The 23,977-nt window shown below is 27.8% G+C and overlaps 3 protein-coding genes across 3 annotated transcripts; 2 read left to right on the forward strand and 1 right to left on the reverse strand.

Annotated features, from left to right (window-relative positions):
• Nucleotides 1-10,278: 10,278 nt before the first annotated feature.
• Nucleotides 10,279-12,298, forward strand: Phum_PHUM536400 (uncharacterized protein; the record flags this gene model as incomplete). Its single annotated transcript, XM_002431520.1, has 5 exons — nucleotides 10,279-10,320; nucleotides 10,709-11,158; nucleotides 11,257-11,542; nucleotides 11,622-11,768; nucleotides 12,273-12,298. The coding sequence occupies 5 exons, from the start codon at nucleotides 10,279-10,281 to the stop codon at nucleotides 12,296-12,298; spliced, it is 951 nt and encodes a 316-aa protein (XP_002431565.1).
• A 1,902-nt stretch (nucleotides 12,299-14,200) lies between these two features.
• On the forward strand, nucleotides 14,201-14,812 carry Phum_PHUM536410 (uncharacterized protein; the record flags this gene model as incomplete). Its single annotated transcript, XM_002431521.1, has 2 exons — nucleotides 14,201-14,261; nucleotides 14,664-14,812. 2 exons carry the CDS (start codon nucleotides 14,201-14,203, stop codon nucleotides 14,810-14,812), a joined length of 210 nt encoding a protein of 69 aa, XP_002431566.1.
• Nucleotides 14,813-19,389: 4,577 nt separating this feature from the next.
• Nucleotides 19,390-21,971, reverse strand: Phum_PHUM536420 (uncharacterized protein; the record flags this gene model as incomplete). Its single annotated transcript, XM_002431522.1, has 2 exons — nucleotides 19,390-21,560; nucleotides 21,818-21,971. The coding sequence occupies 2 exons, from the start codon at nucleotides 21,969-21,971 to the stop codon at nucleotides 19,390-19,392; spliced, it is 2,325 nt and encodes a 774-aa protein (XP_002431567.1).
• Nucleotides 21,972-23,977: the final 2,006 nt, after the last annotated feature.

Below are 23,977 nucleotides of genomic sequence, written 5' to 3' on the forward strand. Positions count from 1 at the left end.
TTTTTTTCGATTTTTTTCCATTTCGACTTTTACTTTTTTTTAAAACTTCACCATCGACTTCGACTTCGACTTTCTAGAAAAAATTTTCCTTTCCCTTTTTAAAGTTAAAAAATATCATCATTTTCATCCTTATTTTCGTTACAATTGTTATTTCAAGTTAGAAAACTTATAATTTATTTATTAAATTGATGGATTCGAATGTTCGAATAAACTTACACACGCCCCCCCAAACCGTTCGGAAAGAAAAAAAAAGAAGAGGGAGGGAGGGGGCGGGAAAATTGTGGCCTTCCCGAGGGGAAAAAGAGCGTTCGTGATAGGAACGAAAAAAAAAGAAGAATGAAAAGTTTTCTGTTTGCCATCACTTTCGTCACTCGGAAATTTTCGCGAAAAAAAAAAAAAAAAAAAAAAAAACTTTCTAATTATAGGTTTTCCCCCGTTTCTCCGCCCGTCCGTTTGTCTGTCTGTCATAATCATTATTATCATCGCCACGTAATTATAATAATAATAATAATAATAATAATACGAACGGTGAATTTTTTTTTACGTACACATGAGATATGACACACTCAGTCGAGCCTTTTATTATTTGATTTGCCAACCGTTGAAAAAAAAAAAAAAAAAAAACGTGGAAATTAATGACCGAGAAAAAGGGACTTTTTTTTTGGAAAGGGGGGCTCTCGTCTTATGAGGGGGGAGGGGGTTGGGGGCATTTTTTAAAAAAATTAAATTTTGCATTTGAAAGTTGAATTTTTTTTTTTCGTACAAACCGGATATAAAAGTTGTTTTTTTTTTTTTGGTCATTTCATCTTTGGTTACAAATTTTTCGGGAAGTAATAAAAAAATTTTTTTATTTTCCCTCCCCTCCCCCTCTCCCTCTTCAATTACAGAAACTAAAATTCAATTCACTTCCGGTCTTGAACTTGAAACGTTAAAACGAAATCGAAATAAAAATTTAAAAAAAAAAAAAAAATTCCAATAATTTTTTTATAACCGGCCGAAATTAAAATTCGCCCTTTTTAAAAATCCCATTAAAATTCTCGTTTGTTTGTTCGTTTGTTTGTTTGTTTGTTTGTCGAATGTCTTTTTTTTTATCTCGTCTTGTTTTTAAACGGGTTTTGTTTACGTTTAAAAAAAAAAAAAAAAACAATTTTTATTTTAATTAAAAAAAAAAAAAAAAAAAAACCGAAAATTTTCCTCTTTAACGTTCCCCCAACTTTCGTGCCTTAAAAAAAAATTTGTTTTCTGCTGACCCGTAAAAAAATGGCGGAAATACGAATAAGAAATATAAATTACGTCAATTACGATCCGTTAAATTGATTTTACCGCATTAAAAAAAAAAAAAATTGAAAAAGTCAAAAAAATTTCTACTTCTACTTCTGTAATGTGTCAAAGGTTAAATTTTGCATTTTTTTTTTGCAATTTTTTTTTTTTAATTTCATGGGGAGCCAAAACGAAAATAAAAAAAATGGGGGGGGGGGGGGGAAAGGGGAAAAAAAAAAGAAATTGAAATTTTTTTTTTTTTCTTTTTACGGTTTCGAAAACGTGCGAGTAAATTTTTTTTTTTTTTTTATTTTTTCCGCTTCACGCGAATTTTTTATGGACTTTTAAAAGGAGGCGGTGGCGGTTATGGCGGTGGTCAATATGAATTTTTATATCGCTCCAAAAAAAATGTAAAAAAAAAAATTTCACTTCGAATTTCAAGGGAATTTCCAGTAAAATTTACAAAAAAAAAAAAAAAAAACTTATTTCCGCATGATGGTAATCTTATCAAACACACACACACGCAAGCGATGATGTCTTTACCAACAATAATAATTAAAACCCCCCTCTCCCTCTCAGCCCCCCCACGTACCTGACCTTGATATCTTTTCCCTTATTCGAATTATCCGTTAATTTAGCAAATAAATTTTTAATTTTTTTTCCGTAAATTTAAATTTAAATTTTTAAAAAAAACTCGAAATGAAAAAAAAAAAAAAAAAAAACGAAAGTGATCGTAAATCATATACGCCATATTATTATTATTATTATTATTATTATTATCATTGTCGTTATCATTTTATAAATAATTTAATCACGTATAATAAGGTACGGTTAAAAAAAAAAAACCTGAAATAACGTACGGTCGTAATCTTTTTTTTTTCCTTTTTTTTAAACAATTTTTTTTTTCGTTTATACTTTTAATTTTTATTATTTACGTGACGTTAAGATTTGATCGATCGTGTTTTCCTTCATCTCCTTCCACGTCATTACGAAATATATCCGGACTTTAAAATCTTTTTTTTTTTTTCTAAATAGTTTTATTTTTTTTAAAAACGATTTTATTTAAAAAAATTTTTTTTTCACGTGGCAAAAGACAACGAGAAAATAAAAAAATAAAATAAACGAATCGAAAATTTTGTAAATTACGATAATAATAATAATAATAATAGTAATAATAAATGCACGAATGCAAATAAACGAGAAAATAAAAAATAAAAAATAATAAAAAACTTTTTTTTTCCACTTAAATAATTAATTAAAAAACGAGTCAAATTCTCCTATTATCATTATTATCACTATTATTATTATTATTATTAAAATTATAGCGTGTATCAACAATTAACTCAAAGTGAGAGTTTTACGGTTTCGCTATTTTTTTTTAACTCGTTTCCTACAAAAAATTTTTTCTTCCTTTTATTTTTTATTTTTTGAAATTTACATATGAATTTCACTCTCGGTGAATTTTATAGCCGCGCGCTATAAATTTTCTTTTTATTATCATCATCATTATTATTATTATTATTATTTCGCTTTATAGAAATTAATCGACAATTTTTTTTTTCAAATGATAAAAAAAAAATAGTAAAAACGAACGAAATATTCGTACATACGATCACGCAAAGGGAGGAAGAAAAAAAAGAAAAGCTCTCTGTGAAGCTATAAAAAAAAAAAAAAAAAATAAGCGAACGAGATTATCCGTAAGCGAAATATACGCGCAACGATCATTTTAAATTTTTTTGAGCTTTCAATTGTAAAACCATTTAAAACAAAAAAAAAAAAATTTCCAAAGTTATTAACACACAAATTTATAGCTCGTGTCATATACACACGTGATTTACTTAAACTAATTATTATTATTATCGGCATTCGATAATTATATGATTTTCGAAAACATGTATAATATAACGAAAAAAAAATTTTTCTTTTCATTCCTTATCATTATTATTATTATTATTAATATTATTTCTTAATACGATCATATTAAATATTAAGAAACTGATTTTAAAAAAATAAAAAAAAAGTAAATAAATAACAATATTATCATTCGGGTCATTTCAGGTACGGGTACTCCGGTTAATTAATAATAATAATTATAATATAATAATAATGATAATTTTTTTCCCCTTGTACACCTAAACATTTGTCATTATTAATATCATTATTATTATTATTTCAGAAGAATTTTTTTTTGAGTTCGCCAATGTTAATAATAATTATATTTCAAAATTGTTCCAATTTTTTTTACCCTCCTCTCTCTCTCCCTTTTTTTCCTCTTTTCCTTCTTTTTCTCTTTCCCTCCCTCTCTCTCTCTCTTTTCTTTTCCTTTTTTTTTCTTTTACTCTTTCCCTCTCTCTCTCTCTTCCCTCTTTCTCTCTCTTTCTTTTGTTTTCTTGTCTTTAACAATTTTTTTTCCCTTTCCTTCTCTCCGTAACCCTTTCTCACGCTATCTATTTATTCATTTCCATCATTTTCTCTCTCTCTCTCTCTCTCTCTTTCAATTTCTCTCTCATAGCTTAAACAAAACCGTGTAAAAAAAAATGCAAAATTTTAATTTTCTCTTCGCATAAATCAAATAATAATTTACGTGTGAATAAAAAACTGACAACGACGATGATGATGATATAGATAATATTTTCGCGTTTATAGCGCGCTATAAATTATTATTTTTATCATTATTAAAAAATGTTTTATCGATTCGAACCGTTTAATTGATTTTTTTTTTCGTAATGATAATTAAATACGAGTAATTAATATTGTTAATTGTTTAAATATGTCAGATGCAGTTTTTTTTACGATTAACACAAAACGTTTTTATCATTTTTTTCTTTTTTTTTGGAGATTTTTCGCATAAATTTTCCAGACCTTTTTTTTTTTTTTTTTTGGAAAAATTCAAATACCATCCCTTACGAACCCCCTCCCTCTTCTTTCCTTCGTAATTCATAAATATTTATCATCGAAAAACTTCCTTTCATTTATTAAAAAAAAAAAAAAAAAAAGAAATTAATTACCGAGACAAATAAAACGAGTTTTATTTAGAATTATTTTCACTTTATAAATAATAATAATAATAATAATAAAATTTCATAAAAATATTAAACGTTACGTAATCGATTTATTGAATCGGATTTAGGAAGTGAATTCAAACATTCTGGAGAAAAGAAAAAAAAAAAAAAAAGAAAATATTATAATCACGAATCCGTGGTAATTTGATACTCTCATTGATGAGTATAAAATTTATCCGGTTTCGAGTATTTTTTTTTTTAACCAGTTTTCCAGATTTCCAGTTGTCACTTTTACTTATTTCATCATCATCATTATTACATTTTTTTTAATCGCGTTAAATAAATATTCAAACAAAAGCAAACCGTTTCGAATTAATTTAAATATCGATCGGAAATAATTTTTTTGTCGCGTTTACATTAAATCTTCCAGTTTTTTTCCAAAAACAAATTTTTGATTAATAAATTTTTTTAATGTTTGTGCATAACGAAAAAATTCCGCTGGACAAAAAAAAAAAGAAAAAAAAACTGGAAAAACAACTTTCCACATGATACGAGTAATTTGCAGTGTGACACCGGTCACTGATCTATATTTTCACGTGCTATATCATTTTTTTGTACGTACGCTTAATTTTTTGAATTTAAATTGATGACGTCATTAATAATTTATTACCGTTTACGTTACGGTAATATATATTTATATGTATGCATTAAAAAATATAAAATTATTATTACTGCACAACCGCCATTTTTTTTTTTTTATTCTAATTGGCAAATTAATTACAACTTTACGGTGAATAATTTTTTTTTCCTTTTCCGATCGATTTACTTTTGTAACACACCCCGATTTCAAAATTTGTTTTTCTCTCTCTGTCTCTCTTTCTCAAACTATCTCTAACTATCTCTCTCTCTCTCTCTCTCTCTCTCGTAAAACGTTTATAGAGCGTTTTTATTTGAAAGGTTTTAAATTAATATGATGCTGTCGGTTCGTTTTTCATATCGCTTTCATTTATTTATTTTTATTACGCGTTTCCGGTTTTTTCGTTTCCGAATGTTTACATAAATGCGATGGAAAAATTTTTTCGACTATAAAAAAAACCGTTCGGCTATATTAATAATAATAATAATAATAAACTAGTTTTTCGGGTACGTAATACCGGAAGGAAATTTTCACGCTATAATTTCCGATAACTCTATAATAAGAAAAATTTTTTTTTTTTTTAATAATTTATTTGCATAAATTTTTATAGTATCTGACTTTAGGGGGGGAAAGGGAGGAAGAGAACCGAGAAACGGGTTCTTCTAAAAATTTCTAATTTTCTTTTTTATATTTTTATTTCTCACTGGAGAGAGAGAGAGAGAGAGAGAGAGAAAGATGAAAAGAGAGTGAGAGTGAAATTACAAAATATTTTATATGATCGTAAAAAAAAAAAAAAAAAAAAAAAAAAAAACTTTTTTTGCAATTTGAACTTTAATGCCCGAATAATCGATAAAAAATTTTTTCTTTTTTTTTCGAAATGTTCAATTATTATTATTATTATTATTATTAGTTTATCAATCGTTTTAGTTTCTCTTATCATTTTCTCCTCTTTTTCTCATAACTGTAAAGATTTTTTTAAAACAAGAACAAACAAAAATAAATAAATTATTTTTAACTGGAAAATGAATGACGTCACGAAAATTTGCGAAGAATTAAAAAAAAAATTATAGTGCTTTACGCGTTTCCCCCCCCCTGCCGTCCCCTTTATAAACTCTCTCGAACATTCGATTAACCAAAACAAATTCATAATTACTTAATCGGTAAAAAAAAAAAAAAAAAATTATGTAAGCAAAAAATAATCTCTAAAAAATACATCTTTAACTTATTAACGAATGTGCGAGAATTTTTTTTTTTTCTATTCTGTTAATTTGTTTTTCCTACGTATCGTGGCATTAGAATTAAAATTAAAAAAAAAAAAAAAAAAGCAACAACGAGACAGTTATTACTTTCACCCTGGAATGATTTTAATTTTATGAAAGTAAATATATACGAACCTGAAATACTTTTAATTCCTTATAACTAACAAAAAAAAAAAAAAAACTCCTTTCCCTTTTTTTTTTTTTTTTACATTTTTATTAACGCCCAAAGGACGGCTTGTTGATGATGATGATGATGATGATAATTTTTGTCCAGAAATTAAATAAAGTTTATTAAATATTATTACCGCCGCGGTTGGTAATAAAAAAAAAAAAAAAGAAAAATTAAAAAATTAAAATTACTCCGAACTCGCCCCAATTTTTTTTTAATAATAATTATTTCCCTTTCCCTTTTCCTTTTTTTTTTGCTATCAATCAAGCGAGCGAATTAATTTGGTTTTTGCTGGCGTTAAAAAAAAAACACGGGAAAAATACGTTTTTCGTTTTTACTGAAAAAATTATTATTATTTTGACATCGTCAATTTTTGTAACAGCAGCAGCAAATTTAAGGGTGTTATATCGATAAATCCTAGCAAACATTCGAAAAAAATTTTTTTTTTTTGCTATAATAAATCACGTCACAGCTAAAAACAAAAATTCCGCAAATCAAAACTTTCTATAATTGAAATAGTAAAGAACCGAAAAAAATAAAAATTTGACGTTTGACGTGACGTCGTCTTAATCGTTTCGACGTTATTATCATTATTATTAAAAAACGTTTACTTTTTAATAAATTCACGGATACGGTACTGTCTACGTCACGATTAATAATTATTCCGATGCAAAAATTAACGAACGAATTGTTCTTTTTTTTTTTTTTTTTTAAAAATCCTTTCCTCTTTTCATTGTAACACTTCCGGTATCGCCATAGTTAATAATTATATTTAACCGTCAAATCAATTACTTAATTCATTTTTTCCCTTAAGGCCCCCTCCCCTCACCCAAACGTTATGCGATCCTCATCATTACAACAACCCGTATAATTATCATTATCATTTATATTTTTTATTCGGTTAGGTTTCTAAAAAGTTCCCGAAACGTTTTACCCCGTAGCCTATACCCGACATACCGCGTGTCACTCCTGTTGCTGCTGCTGCTATATTTTATCACGTGGTTTCCAAATAATAATAATAATAATAATAATAATAATACGTATTGACTGACGTCATTAAATAAAATTTGACGAGGACGACGATGATGCGATGTTGACCGTCGCGTCATTTCGTAATGATAATAAACAATATTTCACGCACTATAAAACACGATAAAAGAATAAATAAATAGATAAATAAATAAATAAATTATTTATTTATTTATCAACGTGTTCTTTTATTACGTAATAATAATAATAATAATAAATTGACGTGAACGAAAAACTTATTTATTTGTAAAACGCGACGTTTAATATTGAAAAATTACCGGGAGTTTGGTTAATTGACAGGTGCTTACTTGTTTGTTTGTTTGTTTGCTCGTTTAACAGGTAATTTTTTTCCCTCTTTCGAGTGTTTATTTATCACCTGTCATTGTTTATAATTTTTATTAAAAAATAAAATAAATAATCATAATAAAAATAATAATTTTTCTCGAGAATGTAATAATTTTCGATTAATCGTTCGTATAGCGTCGTATCGAATTTTCAATTATGAAAAAATCATAATAATATCGATTGACTTTTGTCACGTGGTAAATAAAAAAATTAATAAAAAAAAAAAAAAGTGTTTTTTCATTGGCACGAAATGATGAATGTTTAAAAAACATTGAATGTAAATTATTATTATTATTATTATTATTTAGGTTACGATAATAAGAATTTTTATTTAGTTTTTTTTTTTTGTGTGTGTCACGCCATTTGTAATTTTACCGCTGACAATCATCCTTTTGACATTTTTTTTTTTTAATATTTCCCTCTCTCCCTCTCTCTCTTTTTCTCTTTCTCTCTTTGTAACGGTTTTGTTGCATAATTTTTCTTTTTTTTTTTTAAACACAAAAATTTTGTGTCATTCTATTGAATGTAAAAAAAAAAAATTTTTACAACAATTTACGAAAGTCAAATAAATAAATTTCTCACGACGTCAAATCTTTTCTCCCCCCCTTTCCCCTCACCCCCAAAAAAATAATAAAAAAGCAAAACGTGACCGATATCACCGGATATTGGGTGATCGGCAAAATGTGTGCGTGCGAATCGATAATTTTTTTTTTTTCTTTTTCGTTCATTTTTTGCAACCTCAAAATGGGAAAAAAAACCGTTACAAAGGATAAGAACAAACAAACAAACAAACAAACAAAAAAAGCGAAGCTAATTAAAAATTTATTGTCGGAAAATAATAATAATAATTCCGGTCGTTACGAATAAATCCTACTTTAAGCCACACGACTTTGTCATAGAAATTTTTTTTTTCAAGAAAACCAATTAGAAATTATTTAGCTTGCGACAAGTGACAACGGGTGAAAAAGGTTACTAATCGAACAAACAAACAAACACACAAACAAACGCTATCAGATTATTCATAATAATAATTTTATAATATAAAGCGAAAGTTTTTTCCAAAAAAAAAAAATTCCACCTATCCGAATTGATTTATTTTTTTAAATTTTATCCTGGAGACAAAAAAAAAAGGACATTAAGACAAAAATTTATCAATAATAATAATAATAATAATAATGATAATAATATTAAATAAATTATTAGGGCATGAACGATGACGACGACGACGACGACCACGCATTGCGTATATTCAAAAACCGTGACGACGACAAACCCGAGTTTAAATTTAATTGTTACGTTTCCACGACGTTTAAATATTTGTAATAATAATAATAATAATAATGATAATAAATGACAAAAAATTATAATTAAAAAAAATTTTTTTTTATTTATTTCGACGTCGTCTGCTAAACAAATGCAATAAAAAAAATTTTATTATTAAATACAGTTATCAATTTTCTTTCTTTTTTTTTTTTTTTCTATAACGTTTTCTTGCCAAAACGAAAGAAAAAAAATGATGATGATGATGATGATGATGAACAATCACATTATTATTGTTATTATTAAATTTCAACGTTTAACTTATAAATTTAAATTCACTGCCAATCGTGTCTAGGACACCTGAGGATTTCAAATTGGGCACACAAACACAAAAAAAACGTTACAAAATGATAAAAAATTTTTTAATTTAAATGATGACGACTTAACGAATGACACAATCACGTTCCCATTATCATTATTATCACAATTATTATTGTTATTTACCTTGAAATCGGAAAAAAAAATTAATTAATTATTTTCAATACCAAAAAAAAAAAAGGGATGAAAAGAAAAAACCTCTATTAAATGAAAAAAAAAAAGAAATATGGCTGCCGTTTAAGGGATTGATTACGTCACGAATCGTAAAAAAAAAAATTATTTTTAAAAACAATAGAAAATAATTTAAAGATTTAATTAGACAACAAACGACAAACGACAATCGATGACGAATACCGAAACGAAACAAAACAAAAAAAATTTCGAAACATTTTCTTCCATTCTTTTCAACAAATTGATTTTTTTTTTCTTTTTTTTTTGTGATGATGACGTCAGAAGGGAAAATCCTCTCTCGTTGTGAGAAAGCGGTGAAAATAGCGTACTCACTCACACTTTCTAAGAACGAAATTTTACAACCCCATGATTAATGACGTCACACCGTATAAAAACCCCACGATTTACGATTAAAATTTTCATTTTTTGAGAATCAAAAAATTTTTAAATAATTAATTAATTAATTAATGACTCGTCATTCATCCATTGTTTTTAAATAATAATAATAATATTCATGCATTGTAATTATCGCGTCACAAAATAATAATAATAATAATTTTCACCTGTCTCTTTTTAATTGAAATTAATATATATTTATATATCTGTCATATAATTATCTTATATAAATCTTACGCGTAATTTTGTTTTCTTTTGTTTGTTTGTTTGTTTGTTAGCTCGAATGTGTTTTTGACGGGGGGAAAAAAAACGAAAGCGAAGTTTCTTTTAATTTTAAAAAAAAAAAGTAAAAATACCAGAATAAATAAAATTATGTCACTTTCTAGACATTTTTTTGGAAAATTCCAATCGTTCGTCGACAACCAATCTAGAAAGAATTTTTCTCGCAATCGATATAAATGTAACCGTACAACAACAACCGTACCTGACTGAAATCGTATCGATTATGTAAAAAAAAAAAAAGTGATACAATTAATGAAAAGAACTCGTTTAAAAATTATTGAAAGTTAAATAAATTATTTTGATTTCGGTTTTAACCGGTTTTTTTTTTTTTTTTAAGTTGGCGGATTGCGTAACGGTTATTTTTTTTTTTTAATTTTAATTTACCATTTCGGATTGATTGACTAATAAAGTTGTTTATTATTTATTCCCTTCGGGGGGATTGATTATTTATTAACTTTCGAAAAGTGAGAAAAAAGAAAAGTAAAAATTAATAATATTATTATTCTTGTTTTTTTTGCAGATCTCAATCGCACTTTTTTTCGCCTTGTTCGCCGTCGTCAGCCACGGTGCTTCCATTCCAAACGCTCAAGAATCATCCAAACCGTCCGATTTGATCGAAATCGAAGTTGATGCCGCTCCCGAAAGTGGTGCCATACAAGGTCTTAGATTGAAAAGAAGCGGAGACCTCGGTGAAAATCTTCCAGAAATCGACATTGAAAAAATCGACAACGACGTCATTTCCGTGAACGGTGTCAGATTGAAAAGAAGCGAATTGAAAGATTTGTCGGATGTTAACCTCGACGAAGAAGCGACCGAAGATGATGCTTCCGGTGAAAGAACTAGAAGATCCGGCGGTGGAGACCTTTTGGGATTCCTCGGACAAAAACTCGGACAGAAAATCAGTGCTTTTGCCAGCGCCAGTTCCGGACACAATTCCGAAGCTGAAGTTCACTACGGTGCACCAGTCACGGTAAAAAAAAAAACAACACTTTCTTCGTCCTTAAACGTTGACTTTACCTTTCGAAAAGTTGTTAATAATGTTCCCCCTCCCCGCCTTTTTTTCTTTAGACATACGGCAAATCATTCGATTTCTGGGCCTTTAAAAAAGCCATCGTCGCCACTTTGCTTCAAGCCGCTAAAGCCATCAAGGGAGGAGCCATCGCTTTGAGCGGTCAACTTCTTAAAGCTAAAGGTCATCTCATCGCCGCCAAGGGTAAACTTCTCGCATCCAAAGGAGAACAGGTCAACCATCTCGGACGGGAGATCGCCGCTAAAGCTCTTTTACACTCTCCACACGCTGCCGGAGCTGCCACTGCTTTTGCTAACGCTGCTGTCGATCACGTACCAGACACCGGTAAGTGATTTTCTTTTTTTTTTAAACCGATTCCACTCTTCTCCGATCCTAAATTAACGACCTCACCCTTCCCTTGCAGGCTACTCTACCGTAGGATTAGCTAGCGGTTTCGCTGGACCAACTCAACCAGGTTACGTTGCCGTTTCTGGTGGATACCCAGTACCGACTCCACACGGATACAACAAACGAGGAGCCGTTAATCAACAGTACGCCGTTCCACAAGAACGTATGTACTTGAATAATATAGCTTATAATAATTAAAAAAAAAATATGTATATATACAAAAAAGTAAAAAAAAAAAAAAAAGCGGTGGCTTTGGGGTTAACAACAAATTTTTATGTAAAAGAAAAAAAAAAAATTTTCTTATCATAATAATGATAATGACGGGTAAGAATCGAATGTACATAAAAAAAAAAAAAAATTGATTTGATGAATGAATGTGAGTGAAAGTAATTAAAAATTCTTCGTTTTTTCCCCCTTATTACGTAACAAATTATTAAACTAACAAACATGTACGCTAAAAGCGATATATCGCTACGTCGATATATCGAGAAAAAAAACCAGCGAAAAAACGAGTCCTTTAACCAAAATTAAGACTGTTGTATAATAATAATAATAATAAATAAATTTAGCGAAAAACTAATAATAATAAAATTATGTCCCGGAAGGTATTTTAAACTAAATCATATCAAATTCGACATTTTCTTTTTTTTTTATTACCATCCTCGAGATACGGAACTATTATTATTAAATTAAAACAATCTTTACGTAATTGATTTATTAAATATCAAAAATAAGGAAAAATATCGACAAACACAAACAACAACAACAACCGGAGAAGGGTTTTTTTTTTTTTCTTTGACGTCACGAAACGTACAATTTTTTATTTATTTCACGGTCCGTCGAATTCGTACAATAATATATATCGTTGCATAAATGTACTATAATTTTGCTCTCCCCCTCCCCCTCTTCTCCAATACCTATTCCGTCCCTTCACTTCTCTTTCTCCCTTTCCCCCCTCACCTACAGATCGATAGAAATCGAATCAATAATAATAATAATAGTAATTCACGCTAACAATCTTCGATGAACAATAAAATTAAAGAAAGTATTAAAAAAAAAAGTAAAAAAATGAAATGAAATTTTTACATGGCGTGCCATATATTAAAACTATAATGATGATAATGATAATAATAATAATAATATTAGGTACGAAATCGAAGAAAAAAAAATGAGTAAAAGTGAACGAACACAAACGATTATACATGCCGCCATTGCATTATTTTTAACAATATAAAAACGAATGATCGATACGAAAATTTTGTTTTTTTTGGGGGGAGGGGGATACACATTCATTTCTTTAAGCTAACAAAAATTTATTTATTTATTTTTTGTTCCATTTGAAAAATTTAACCGGAAGTCTTCCGATATTTTTCTTGAAAAAATTTCCTACGGCCAAAAAGAAAATTTAATTTGTAAAAAAATAATCATTTATTAATTTTATAACTATTATTATTATCATTATGGCTAATAAAACTTGTTTATCCGATAGTTAATAAATAAATAAACAAATAAAGCGTTAATAATAATAATAATAATAAATGTCTTCCTGTAAATAAATCAAATCGGAATTAAAATTGATTCAATAAGTTCTCGCGCAAAACAACTTTCTAAACGAGAGTAAAAAAATCGAAAACGTGTATACATAACGTAACAAACGAGTCATTTCTACTTTATATAAAAACAACAAACGACAATAACAACAACAACAACAAACGGAAACAAACGGAAAAAAAATACGATCGATTTCTTCTTACTTATTATTCAAATCACTTCCCCATCCATAATTTTCGAATCAAATAATTTTTTTTTTTTTTTTTTTTATTAGACGTTAATAAAAATTTTGAAAAAAAAAAATAACGAATTGGCTTGGCGGGAAATTTTAAATTTCCCGCACCTGAGGCATAAATACAAAAATGACAACAACAACAACAAAAACTTGAGAAATCGTACATTTCGTTGTGAAATTTAATGACTCGGAAATAATTTTATTTGCTTTCCACACTTTACACTATACCACCTCACCACCAATTCCTTCATCCCTTCGGCAAAAGGAACTCCCCGAAATTATTAAAATTGGAAAAAAAAGTTTTATTGAATTTATTTTTAAAAAATTTTTTTTAGGCTTTCGAAACGAATATGAAAAATCATTGCTTTCAGCGACATCATTAACGAATTTTGTGTCATATCCTCAGCTCCCCTCTCCCTTCCCATTCCCCCCAAATTATTTTCGATTGCTTAATATTTTATCGAAAATTTTCATCCTATCCTATTATTGTTTTTTTTTTCTCGTGTTGCAACAACACGTATGTGAGAAATATACAAACACTCCGACAATTTAATTCCACGTCTTTTCTATAGCCTCTCTCTCTCTCTCTTTCTTTCCCATTATCACACCCATATCTTTTCTCCATTTCTTACTTCTGCCGTGAACAAAATTTCGATTTGTGAAACACATAAAACGAATTAAACGTTATCGAAAAAAAAAGAAAGTCAAAAAAAAAAAAATTATTTTTTCTTTCTTTCTTTATACATGAATTTAACTTTCCGACCACGTTTTCGTCGTTAAAAATCCATATCCGCTTTATTATTTACTCTATGGAAAAAAATAATAATAATAATAGTTTTATATATTATGCTCGTGAACATTCATTGTTACGTAATTAAATAAATTAACCTAGAGTGTGTCGTGCGCAGTGCAAAAAAAAATATGTGTAAATATAATTAATAATAATAATAATAATAATTTGATCGCGATTAACAATCACCCATTTAGAGAATTCGAAATTCGTTTTTTTTTTTCTCTCTCTCTCTCCCCCCATCTCAATAATTTTTACAATTTTAACTTTATTAATTAATTTAGCTCAATTCTAAAAAAACGACGTGGAAATAATAATAGTAATAATAATAATAATAATAATCACTAATGATGACTAACGGAGAGGATTACAATTGTTTTTTTAACGAAATTTTCTAACTCGTATTCCTCTCCCCCAACAAAAAAAAAAAACTATCCCTTTGCCAGTAGCAAAAAAAATCTCTCCTTATTGGTAAATTTCAGTGCCAGGCGGTGTTCAAGCTGGTCTACTACTATTGAAACCGATCAACGTACCAGAAGGAAAACCATTTTACGGTAATAGAAAAACTACTTTTACATCGGGAGATTCACAAGTATCCGGTTTAAGAGTACAAAGGAACGTTCGATACTAAGTGAGATAGAAAATAAAGACTTGACAAACCGAAAGTAGTAATAACATACATAAAAAAAACATTTAAACAAACAATAAACAAAAACATACAACACAATACAAACAAAAAAAACAGTTTAAATTTAAATAACAATAATAAATAAATAAATAAATAGAAACCGAACGTCATTGGAATACTAAAATAAAGGTAATGTGTACGAAATGTGTAAAAATAATAAAAATTTCTCTCTTCATTTGCTGCTGCCACTACAATCATCAACATTTTTAACATTTATTTACACACTTATTCAATTAAACACGTAATTTTTTTTTTTTTATTATTATTATAACTATCGACTGATAATCTAATTCTTATAGTACTATAAACCTGACTATACTATAAAACAAACTATTTCACGCTATAAAAAAAATTATAACGTATTTCGCCTGACTAATTCAAATTAGACAACTTTCACGACACAATTCTTCTTTCAGAATTTTGGTTATCGTTATCGTATAAGTAGTAGTAGTAATTGTGATGACCTCTTGAACCTTTTCTATTTTTCTTTTCTTTTCCATAAAATCGTTTACATTGTCAAAAATGTCTCTCTTTTCATCTTTTAACGCCTTTTGCATGTAATAATTAATTACATCACGATTACAACCGCGAATTGATAACATTTTTTTTTTTTTAACCGCTTCATTTGCTTTGTGAAATTTGCTAAAGTTCAAAGCCGCAAAAACCAACACAAATAATAATTCAAATTTTTTTTTTTCTTTTCTTTTTCAGATGATTCTAAATCGAATTAAAAACAAAAACAATATCCATTTCGAAATAAAATAAAAATACATACACACTCAAAAAAAACAAAAACGTAGGAAAAAAAAAATGAAAAAAAAAACATTATCATCATTATCATCATCATCATCATCGACATCATTGTCATCATCATCATCATCGCCATCATCGTAATAATAATAATAATCATTTATATCATCGTATTAATAATCATTTACAAGTCAATAGCGACAAGATATTTTTTTATAGTAAAACCATAAAAACAAAAAAACAAAAACCAAACGAAAATTACAGAAAAAAAAAAGCAGAAGAAAGAAAATTATTATGTTTATTATTATTATTTTTCGTTGGAACAAAGTGCAAAGCGATTAACTTTATTACACGTATTATTAATTTTATTATTATTATCATCATTAATTTTTTTTTTTTTTTTACGTTTTAAAAAATGCGAATCGATTTGAAAACGAAAAAAATATCGTTTAAATTAAATAACAATCAATCAATTCGATTAATCGATATATATCGATCGCAATAATTATTAATAATAATAATAATTTTTTTTTTTTATAATAAAAAAATGGCTGTAAGGATATATACATGTGTAAAACACGTGGTTAACACACGTGTACTCGTCAAAGAAAAAAAACAAAAAAATCATAAAAAATAAAAGAAAATAAGAAAAAAAAAACAAAAAAAAAAATTTATCGAGTCTAGTCTAATTTTGTTTTTTTTTTTTTTTTTTTTAATCATTTTTATTATTCATTTATTCACTCATTAATTTGTCAAATTTGTTAAAAAATAATAAAAATTATAATTAAAAAAAAAAAAATAATTAAAAACAATTTGTATTTATTTCTATTCAAAATCCCTTAAAATTTATCATTATTATTTCCTATTGTTACAAATTATTTTTTTTATCGATTATGTTGTATGGTCCCTTCCTGTCTACAACCTTTCGATTACTTCAACTTTCCCTACTTGCAAAAACTAAATAAATCACAACCACATTAAATCATTTAACCCTTATTTAACTTTATACACATCCAAACTGAATTTGTTTCGATAGGGAACAGAATTGGTGACACTCATGAGTTTGTTCGATAAAAAGATTTTGAAGCAGCAATCGTTTTAAACTCATATAAGTAATCATCAGACCAAGAATCATGTTCCCACTTAGCTCAACTACAATTACTTATATTATATAATTTATAACCTTATCATTTGCACTTTAGTTATAACTTTTAACTTATTAATAAACTTTTACATAATATTCATGACAATAAGTTTAAAATTTATAAATAAATCAATGTAACCCAAGTGCCAAAAGGTGCAAACACAACAGGTAATGTTAATAATAATTTTGTAACTTCATTTCATCTTTTGAGTTTTAAAATAACAAAATAAGAATAGAATAAGGTACAGTTAAGTAAAACGAAACTAAAAACAAATGAATAATCAACTTGTAATGAGAGATATACAAAAATAAATGAATTCAAAAATCAGAAAAAATTTCTTATTGTCACACACATAACTGATTACCACAAGTCTTTTTCAAAAAACCTTTTACAAACACGTTAATAACTTAATTATTATCTTAAATAAAGAATGATTTATAATACAAAATGCTAATTACGGTATCACCGAATAATGTCAGTTAAAAAAAATAGAAATAATTTAACATATATCACACCATGATGCATTTTTTTTTTGCTGTTGCAAGCATAAAAATTTTTGCAAGTTTGAAAAATTTAAAAAGAAACACTTACCAATGCAATTTAAACGTACTTGAACATCATTTTATAAATTTCACAAACCGCGCCATCTTTCGTACGATATAAAATATTTAAGAAAAAAAACCGTTAACTTTTACTTTTTTTTCACTTTTATAAATTAAACAAAAATTATATAAAAACGATAACTATTTCACAAAACAAACACATTTTCTTAAAACTAAAATAATTAATTAAAAAAATTTCGATACATATAAACAATTAACCACAACTAATCACAATTAAAACACAAACAATTTAAATAAAATTAATTACACACAACAATTTTTTCACCTGTCAACCATTTTGGTTTTAATTACCGCATGTGCGCGCGCATCATCCTTCCATTATTATTTTTTAATTTTCAAAAAAAAAAAAAAAAATAATGGCCGAAAATGAAAGGTAATGAAACGTTTATTGTTTTTATTCATTTGTTAATGTAAGTAATTAATAAATTATTCATATAACGTAAGTAATTAATAATTTACGACTTTTTTTTTTGTTTTTTTGTTTTTTTTTTGTTATTATTTATCGTTGTTCCTCTAAGAATTTCTTCTTTTTTTTTTTTTTTGACGCCATTCCTGTCGTGATTTCCTTCCATACTTTTTTTTCCTCCCTCACACGCGTGCGCGCACACACACACACACTTCTAACATTTCATTGGTGGAATTTTTTTAATGGCCGCCGTTAAAAAACAAAAAAAAAAAAAAAATTAACCGTGACGTCATAAATTAACTAAAATGGAAGATTTTTTTAATGGCCGCCGTTGAAAATTAAACAAACAAAAAAAAAATTAACCGTGACGTCATAAATTAAATAAAATGGAGGATTTTTTTTAAATAGATTTAACTATAACTATTATTTAAACGACAAGGAATATTAAAAATTAAAAGGTTATCATCGATTAAATATATATATAAATCGATATTATTATTATTATAATTATTTAATAGATGCGATAAGACAATAGTGTAATATAATATAGCAATTACAAAAGAAAATTTTCTATAGCGGTTCTATAAAAAAAAAAAAAAATCTATTATTAAAAACTTTTCTTTAAAAAAAAATTTTTCTTCTTATTATTATTATTATTTCTTATCGTTCGTTTATTGTTTAACGTCACTATTATTATTATTATCGATTTCAAATCCTTTTATTTGAAATTGTACGAACGAAAGAACAAGATAAAAGGATAATAATAATAATAATAATAATAATAAAATTTAAATTCAAACAATTTAATAAAAAAATAGCGAATTAATAGACTATAAATAAAATTTAATAAAATTTTATTATTAAATAAATATTTATTTGTTTGTTTTTAACTTTACGGTAAATCACTCACTCGTTCCACGACATTTTTTTAAAACAAAAATTTATTTTTATAGCGCTATATGATTTTAATTACGCTATATTTTTATCGATCGAGTGAAAAAAAATTTTTAAAATTTTTTTTTGATTTTTCCAAAAATTTATTAAAAATATATTTTGGGGAAAAATTATAAATTTATAGCGTTTTTTTACTATTGCTATAAAATAATTGTTTGTAGGGGAAAAAAAATAATAATGATAATAATTATTATTATTATAAAAAAAAAATCAATAAAAAATTTTTTATTAATAATTTATAGTATGTATAGTAAATAAAAATTTATAAAATGGCGCGTAATTTTTATAATTTAAAAAAAATAATAAAATAAAATAAATAATTTTAAGAGAGAGAGAAAGAGAGATAGAGAGAGACTATAATTATATATAATACTATATAGACTATAATTATAGACTATAATATATATAGCGTTCGTTTCATTTTGGTTTTAATCTTTTACCAAATGTTGTTTCGTTTGATTCATCATTATCATCATCTTCTTCTCTAAATTCCAAATTAGATAAATAATCACGTGATACTTGGTCTTTATCGTTGACGTCATCATCATCATCGTTAGCGTCATCAACTCGTTCGTTATCAATTTCATCGTTATCAGAGTGTAAAAATTTATCATTATCAGTGTCGTAGTCTGATAGGTTACGTTATCCAACGATAATTTTATCATTGACTAGGTCATCGTGGCTCGTCGTCGTTTGTTCGTAACTGCTAACATCATCTGAAACCACGTCTTTTTTTTTATAATTATTATTATTATTGACATTATTTAAAAATTGATTGGCCACGCTTCCAGCTGCTTGAAGTCCGGCTAATGTTTTAGCTGCTTGTTCGCTAGGCAATGAAGAATAAAACGGAACTTCCGGTACGGTTTTCAAATGATAAACTCGACTTTCGTCTTCTGCCGTTTCTAGTTCATCGTCCTCGTTGTTGTTATTGTTAAATTTTAATTTATCCGGTTTCGATTGTTCTTCGACGGATGAGTCTTTAACGTCAGCAAGTGTGGCCTCGTTTGTTGATCTTATAACGGTGAGACTTTTTCTTGATTCCGATGCTTCCGGTTCGTAATCCGGACTGTTTGAACTGTAAATACCGTTTGTATCATCAGCAGCGAGTGCGTTAGCGCCGATGTAAACGTAGGGCTGCTGTTGGGATTGAGCGTAGGTTTGGTAAAAATTTTCCGGTAGGTAAAGGGCATGTAATTGACCGTAGACAGCACCCTGTGACGAATCTGTCGTATCTTGTGTTGTCTGAATCGAATTTTGAATTTCGGGTTGGATGTATAAACTTTGAGCGGTAGGCTGTTGTACGGCTTGCTGTTGATCGACGTATGCTAAAACAGATTGTGACAGCACGGTCGGGTATCCGTTCATCAATTGTAAAAGTTCATTCGGTGTTAACGTGGCAACAGCAGTTCCGGAGGTTGTACTCGGTTGTTCTCCTTGAAGATAAGCATAACCTTGGGTTAGGTATATATTTTGTTGAGCGTTTTGACCATTGCTCGGCGTCGATTGAGGATCTAGAGTAGGTGGTACTTTATGAACGGGTAAACTTGGATCCGGATCCGGTGCGTAATACAATTTTGTACCGTCATTGGTATTAATGACGACATCGTTGGTTGCTTCGGTTACTTGATAACCGTTACCTTTCGTTTCCGCTTCAGCAGTTGCATGTTTAAGTAAATTTGTCACGTCGAGGGATGCAGACTGATCAAAATTTTTCAATTCAACTATTTCCGTTTGCTTAACGTTTAAATCACCCGTGGGTTTTGGTCTTTTCACGTATGGAATCACGCTGGAACCCGAATTTTCTCCTTTGAAACTATTTCCGTTAAAATTTAAATTTCCTCCTTTGAAACTGTTTCCGTTAAAATTTGAGTTTCCTCCTTTGAAACTATTTCCGTTAAAATTTGAATTTCTGTAAGATTGTTGAGGTGGATGAGGATTGTGGACACTAAACGATGGAGTCGGTTTAGGTCCTAAATTCGGAGCTGGTACTTCTTTAATCGGTCCACTATTATCATCGGCTGCAAATACATGCTGGAACGGAGTTGAAGATGGTGATTGAGGAGGAGGTGGAGGTGGTGGAGAAGGAGAGGGTGGAGGAGATTTTTGAAAACTGTTAAAAGTCGGAGTGAATTGAGATTGACTCGTCAGCGAAGTTTTTAACGGAGTCCGATTTGGTACCTTCGTCAAAGGAGTCAATTGATTAATTTGAGAATTAACTCTTTGTTTATGAAAATTAATTTGTGCTGCGTGAGCCAATTCCGCTTCGTGAGCCAATTGAGCTTGATGAGCAATTTGAGTATGTAAAAGTTGAGTACCGAATGGTACTGGAGATTCAATTGTTATTTGCGTTGGATGCGGTATTCTTATTTCGTGAGGTACCGGTGGCAATTCGGGTACCAATTGAGATCCTTGAGATAATTGAACTCCTCCATTACCCGATTGTGTACCGTGATTATTCTGTCCTCCACCACCACCGCCAGACTGAACACCGTGATTTATTTGACCTCCGACATTATTCGATTGAACTCCTTTGGGTATGTGCACAACGTTACTCGATTGTGTACCGTGAACCATTTGACCTCCGACAGCCGTTTGACTTTCTTGAGTTATTTTCGTACCGTGTGGTATTTTATTACCATTTTGGGCATTAAATAAATTTTGTGTAAATTTCGGTCCCTGACTTATCTGAACCGGAGTTTTATGAGTTGCCGAAAAATACAATCCGCCATTTGTATTTTTAAATTGATTCGTTGATTTTTGTCCCAAAGTCGTTCTAAAAGTTCCAAAATTTTTATACGGAAATCCAAAACCTGCAAAAAAAAAAATAAAAAATTAACATAAAATTTTTCTTTCTCTCTCTCTCTCTCTTTCTCTTTTCATTTGTGAAAGCTAAATATTTATTTATTTATTAAAAAAATCGATACAACTTTTTATTTTACATCGATCAATAAAAATTTTTAATAAATAACAACTTTCTCCAAAATCATAATAAAAAAAATTTATACTTCGCGTCCTTTTCCTTTAACACGTTATCATCATTTTCTTTTTCTTCTTATCACTTACTTACCGTATGAAGGTATTTTATTATACAAATGTAAAGGTGGTAGTAGCGGTGGAGGTTTCGGCAACGGTTTTATATGATTCGTGTTGTAAAAAAACGACGGATTCGGATGTGGAAAAGCCTGACGGAAAACGTCATTTTTTCCATAATTTTTTTGCATCGGAGAACGATTTCTTAAATATTTATAGTGACCTTGAAAACTATTTACTGGTCCGTGTACATTTTTTAATATCCTTTGATTTCCGGTGGGAACCGGAAGTGGCTGCTGCTGCTTTTGTTGCAAATATTTTCCATCGCAACTCGCTACTACGATAATCACAAACGATAAAAAAACCTAAAACAAATAATTAAATTTTTAATGTTTTAATACCCTGTGACCTTTGACCCTATTATTATTATTATTATTATTATTATTATTATTATTTATTGATGATGATGATGATTAATCTATATGTTTTTGGAATATTTTTTAGTTTTGTTCGTGCGAATGTTCTTTTTTTTTTTCTTACAATAATTTTTTTTTTTTAGTCACGTGACTACGCTATTATTATTATTATTACTTCAATAGAATTTTTTTATTTCTGAGAGTTCCAGTTTAAAAAACAAAAAAAAAGTAATTAACACACCGAACAATGGCTTTTCTTTTCGTTTTTTTTTTTTTTTTTTATAAGAAAACTAAAACTCTCACATTAATTTTATTGTTTGCTCTTTTTATTTTAAAAAAAAATTTTTTAATTAACACGTTTTTGTTAACGAAAATTCTATTTAAAAAAAAATTTTTTTTTTGTGTTTTTTTTTCCCCTAATTTATATATCGGTGATAAGATTCACACGAACTGGAATCATTATTATCATTATCATTATTATCATTATCATTATTATCATTATTATTAAGATTAAATTAAAATGAGTTGAAACGTTTTGAATTTTAAATAATAAATCAAATTTTTTTTTTAATTTTTTTTTTGTACGAAGACAAATCAATTATTTATTACTGGAAGTGATTTTATTATTTATTTATTATTCTTCTGCCACGTTCCAGCAAATTATTATTATTATCATCATCACGTACACTCGTTATCTTTAAAAGAAAAAAAATTTTAACATAACAAAAATTTTGGACGCATATCATAATTATTTTACCATATTACCGCTCCTTAAAAAAGACAAACCGTTAACGATTTTGTAAAGAGAGAGAGAGAGAGAGAGAGAGGGAGGAAGAGAGAGAGTGAAAGAGAGAGAAAAAAAGAGAGAAATGTAAATAAAAAGCAAAAGTTTTTAGCAAAAAAAAAAAAAAATTTAAAAAAAATGAAACATTTATGACACGCATGAAAACGTATATATCAAACGAGACCTCTTACTTTTTCCATCATTATTATTATCATTATCATCATTATTATTATTATTAGTAAAATAGATTTATTTTTTTTATTTATTCTTCTGCTTTTTTTTTTTAGTAATTTAAAAAAAAAACCGGTTTTATAATAAATATATATATATAAAAAGTGAAATTGTAAAAAAAAAAAAAAAATTCTTTTCTCCAAAAAAAAAAACCTGGTGGGCACGTTAACGAATTCAATTAACTAGTTTAAAATTCGACTCCAGTCGGTCGCAAAAGAAAGCAAAAATTTTATGATAATGATAATAAAAAAGTGAAAGAAAACCCAGCCAAGGTTGTTGTTGTAAAAAAAAAAAAATTTAAGGATGTAACTTTTAAAGAAAAAAAAGTTTTTCCGGAACTATTAACAAAAAAAAAAATTAAAAATTTCCCCTTTCCCCCCCGAAAAATTATTAATATCAACGACTATTTTTCTTTTTTCTTCTTTCCATCCTTCCTTCCTTCCTTCCTTTCTCCTTTCCTTTTTTCTTTCCTTTTGATATTTTAAAATTTCCAGTGATTAATTAAAGAAGAAGAAAAAAACTGAAATATACGATAAAAGGGATAAAATAAAGTAAAAAATGACTGGAATTATATTTTCTGGAATGAAATTTTTTTTTGTGCGACGGAACGAAATTCGGCTAAATGACGGCAAATCCTCTCTCTCTTTCCCTCTTTCTCTCTGTCTTCATGTCTTCCTTTTCCTTTTTCTTTCTCTTTTTTCTTTCTTTTTTTCTCATTCTTTTTCACTATTTTTCCGTCTCTCTCTCTCTGTTTCTCTTTTTTTGA

Source organism: Pediculus humanus, genomic scaffold (genome assembly GCF_000006295.1).
Source record: "Pediculus humanus corporis 1103172108289 genomic scaffold, whole genome shotgun sequence".
Taxonomy (NCBI): Eukaryota; Metazoa; Arthropoda; class Insecta; order Psocodea; family Pediculidae; genus Pediculus; species Pediculus humanus.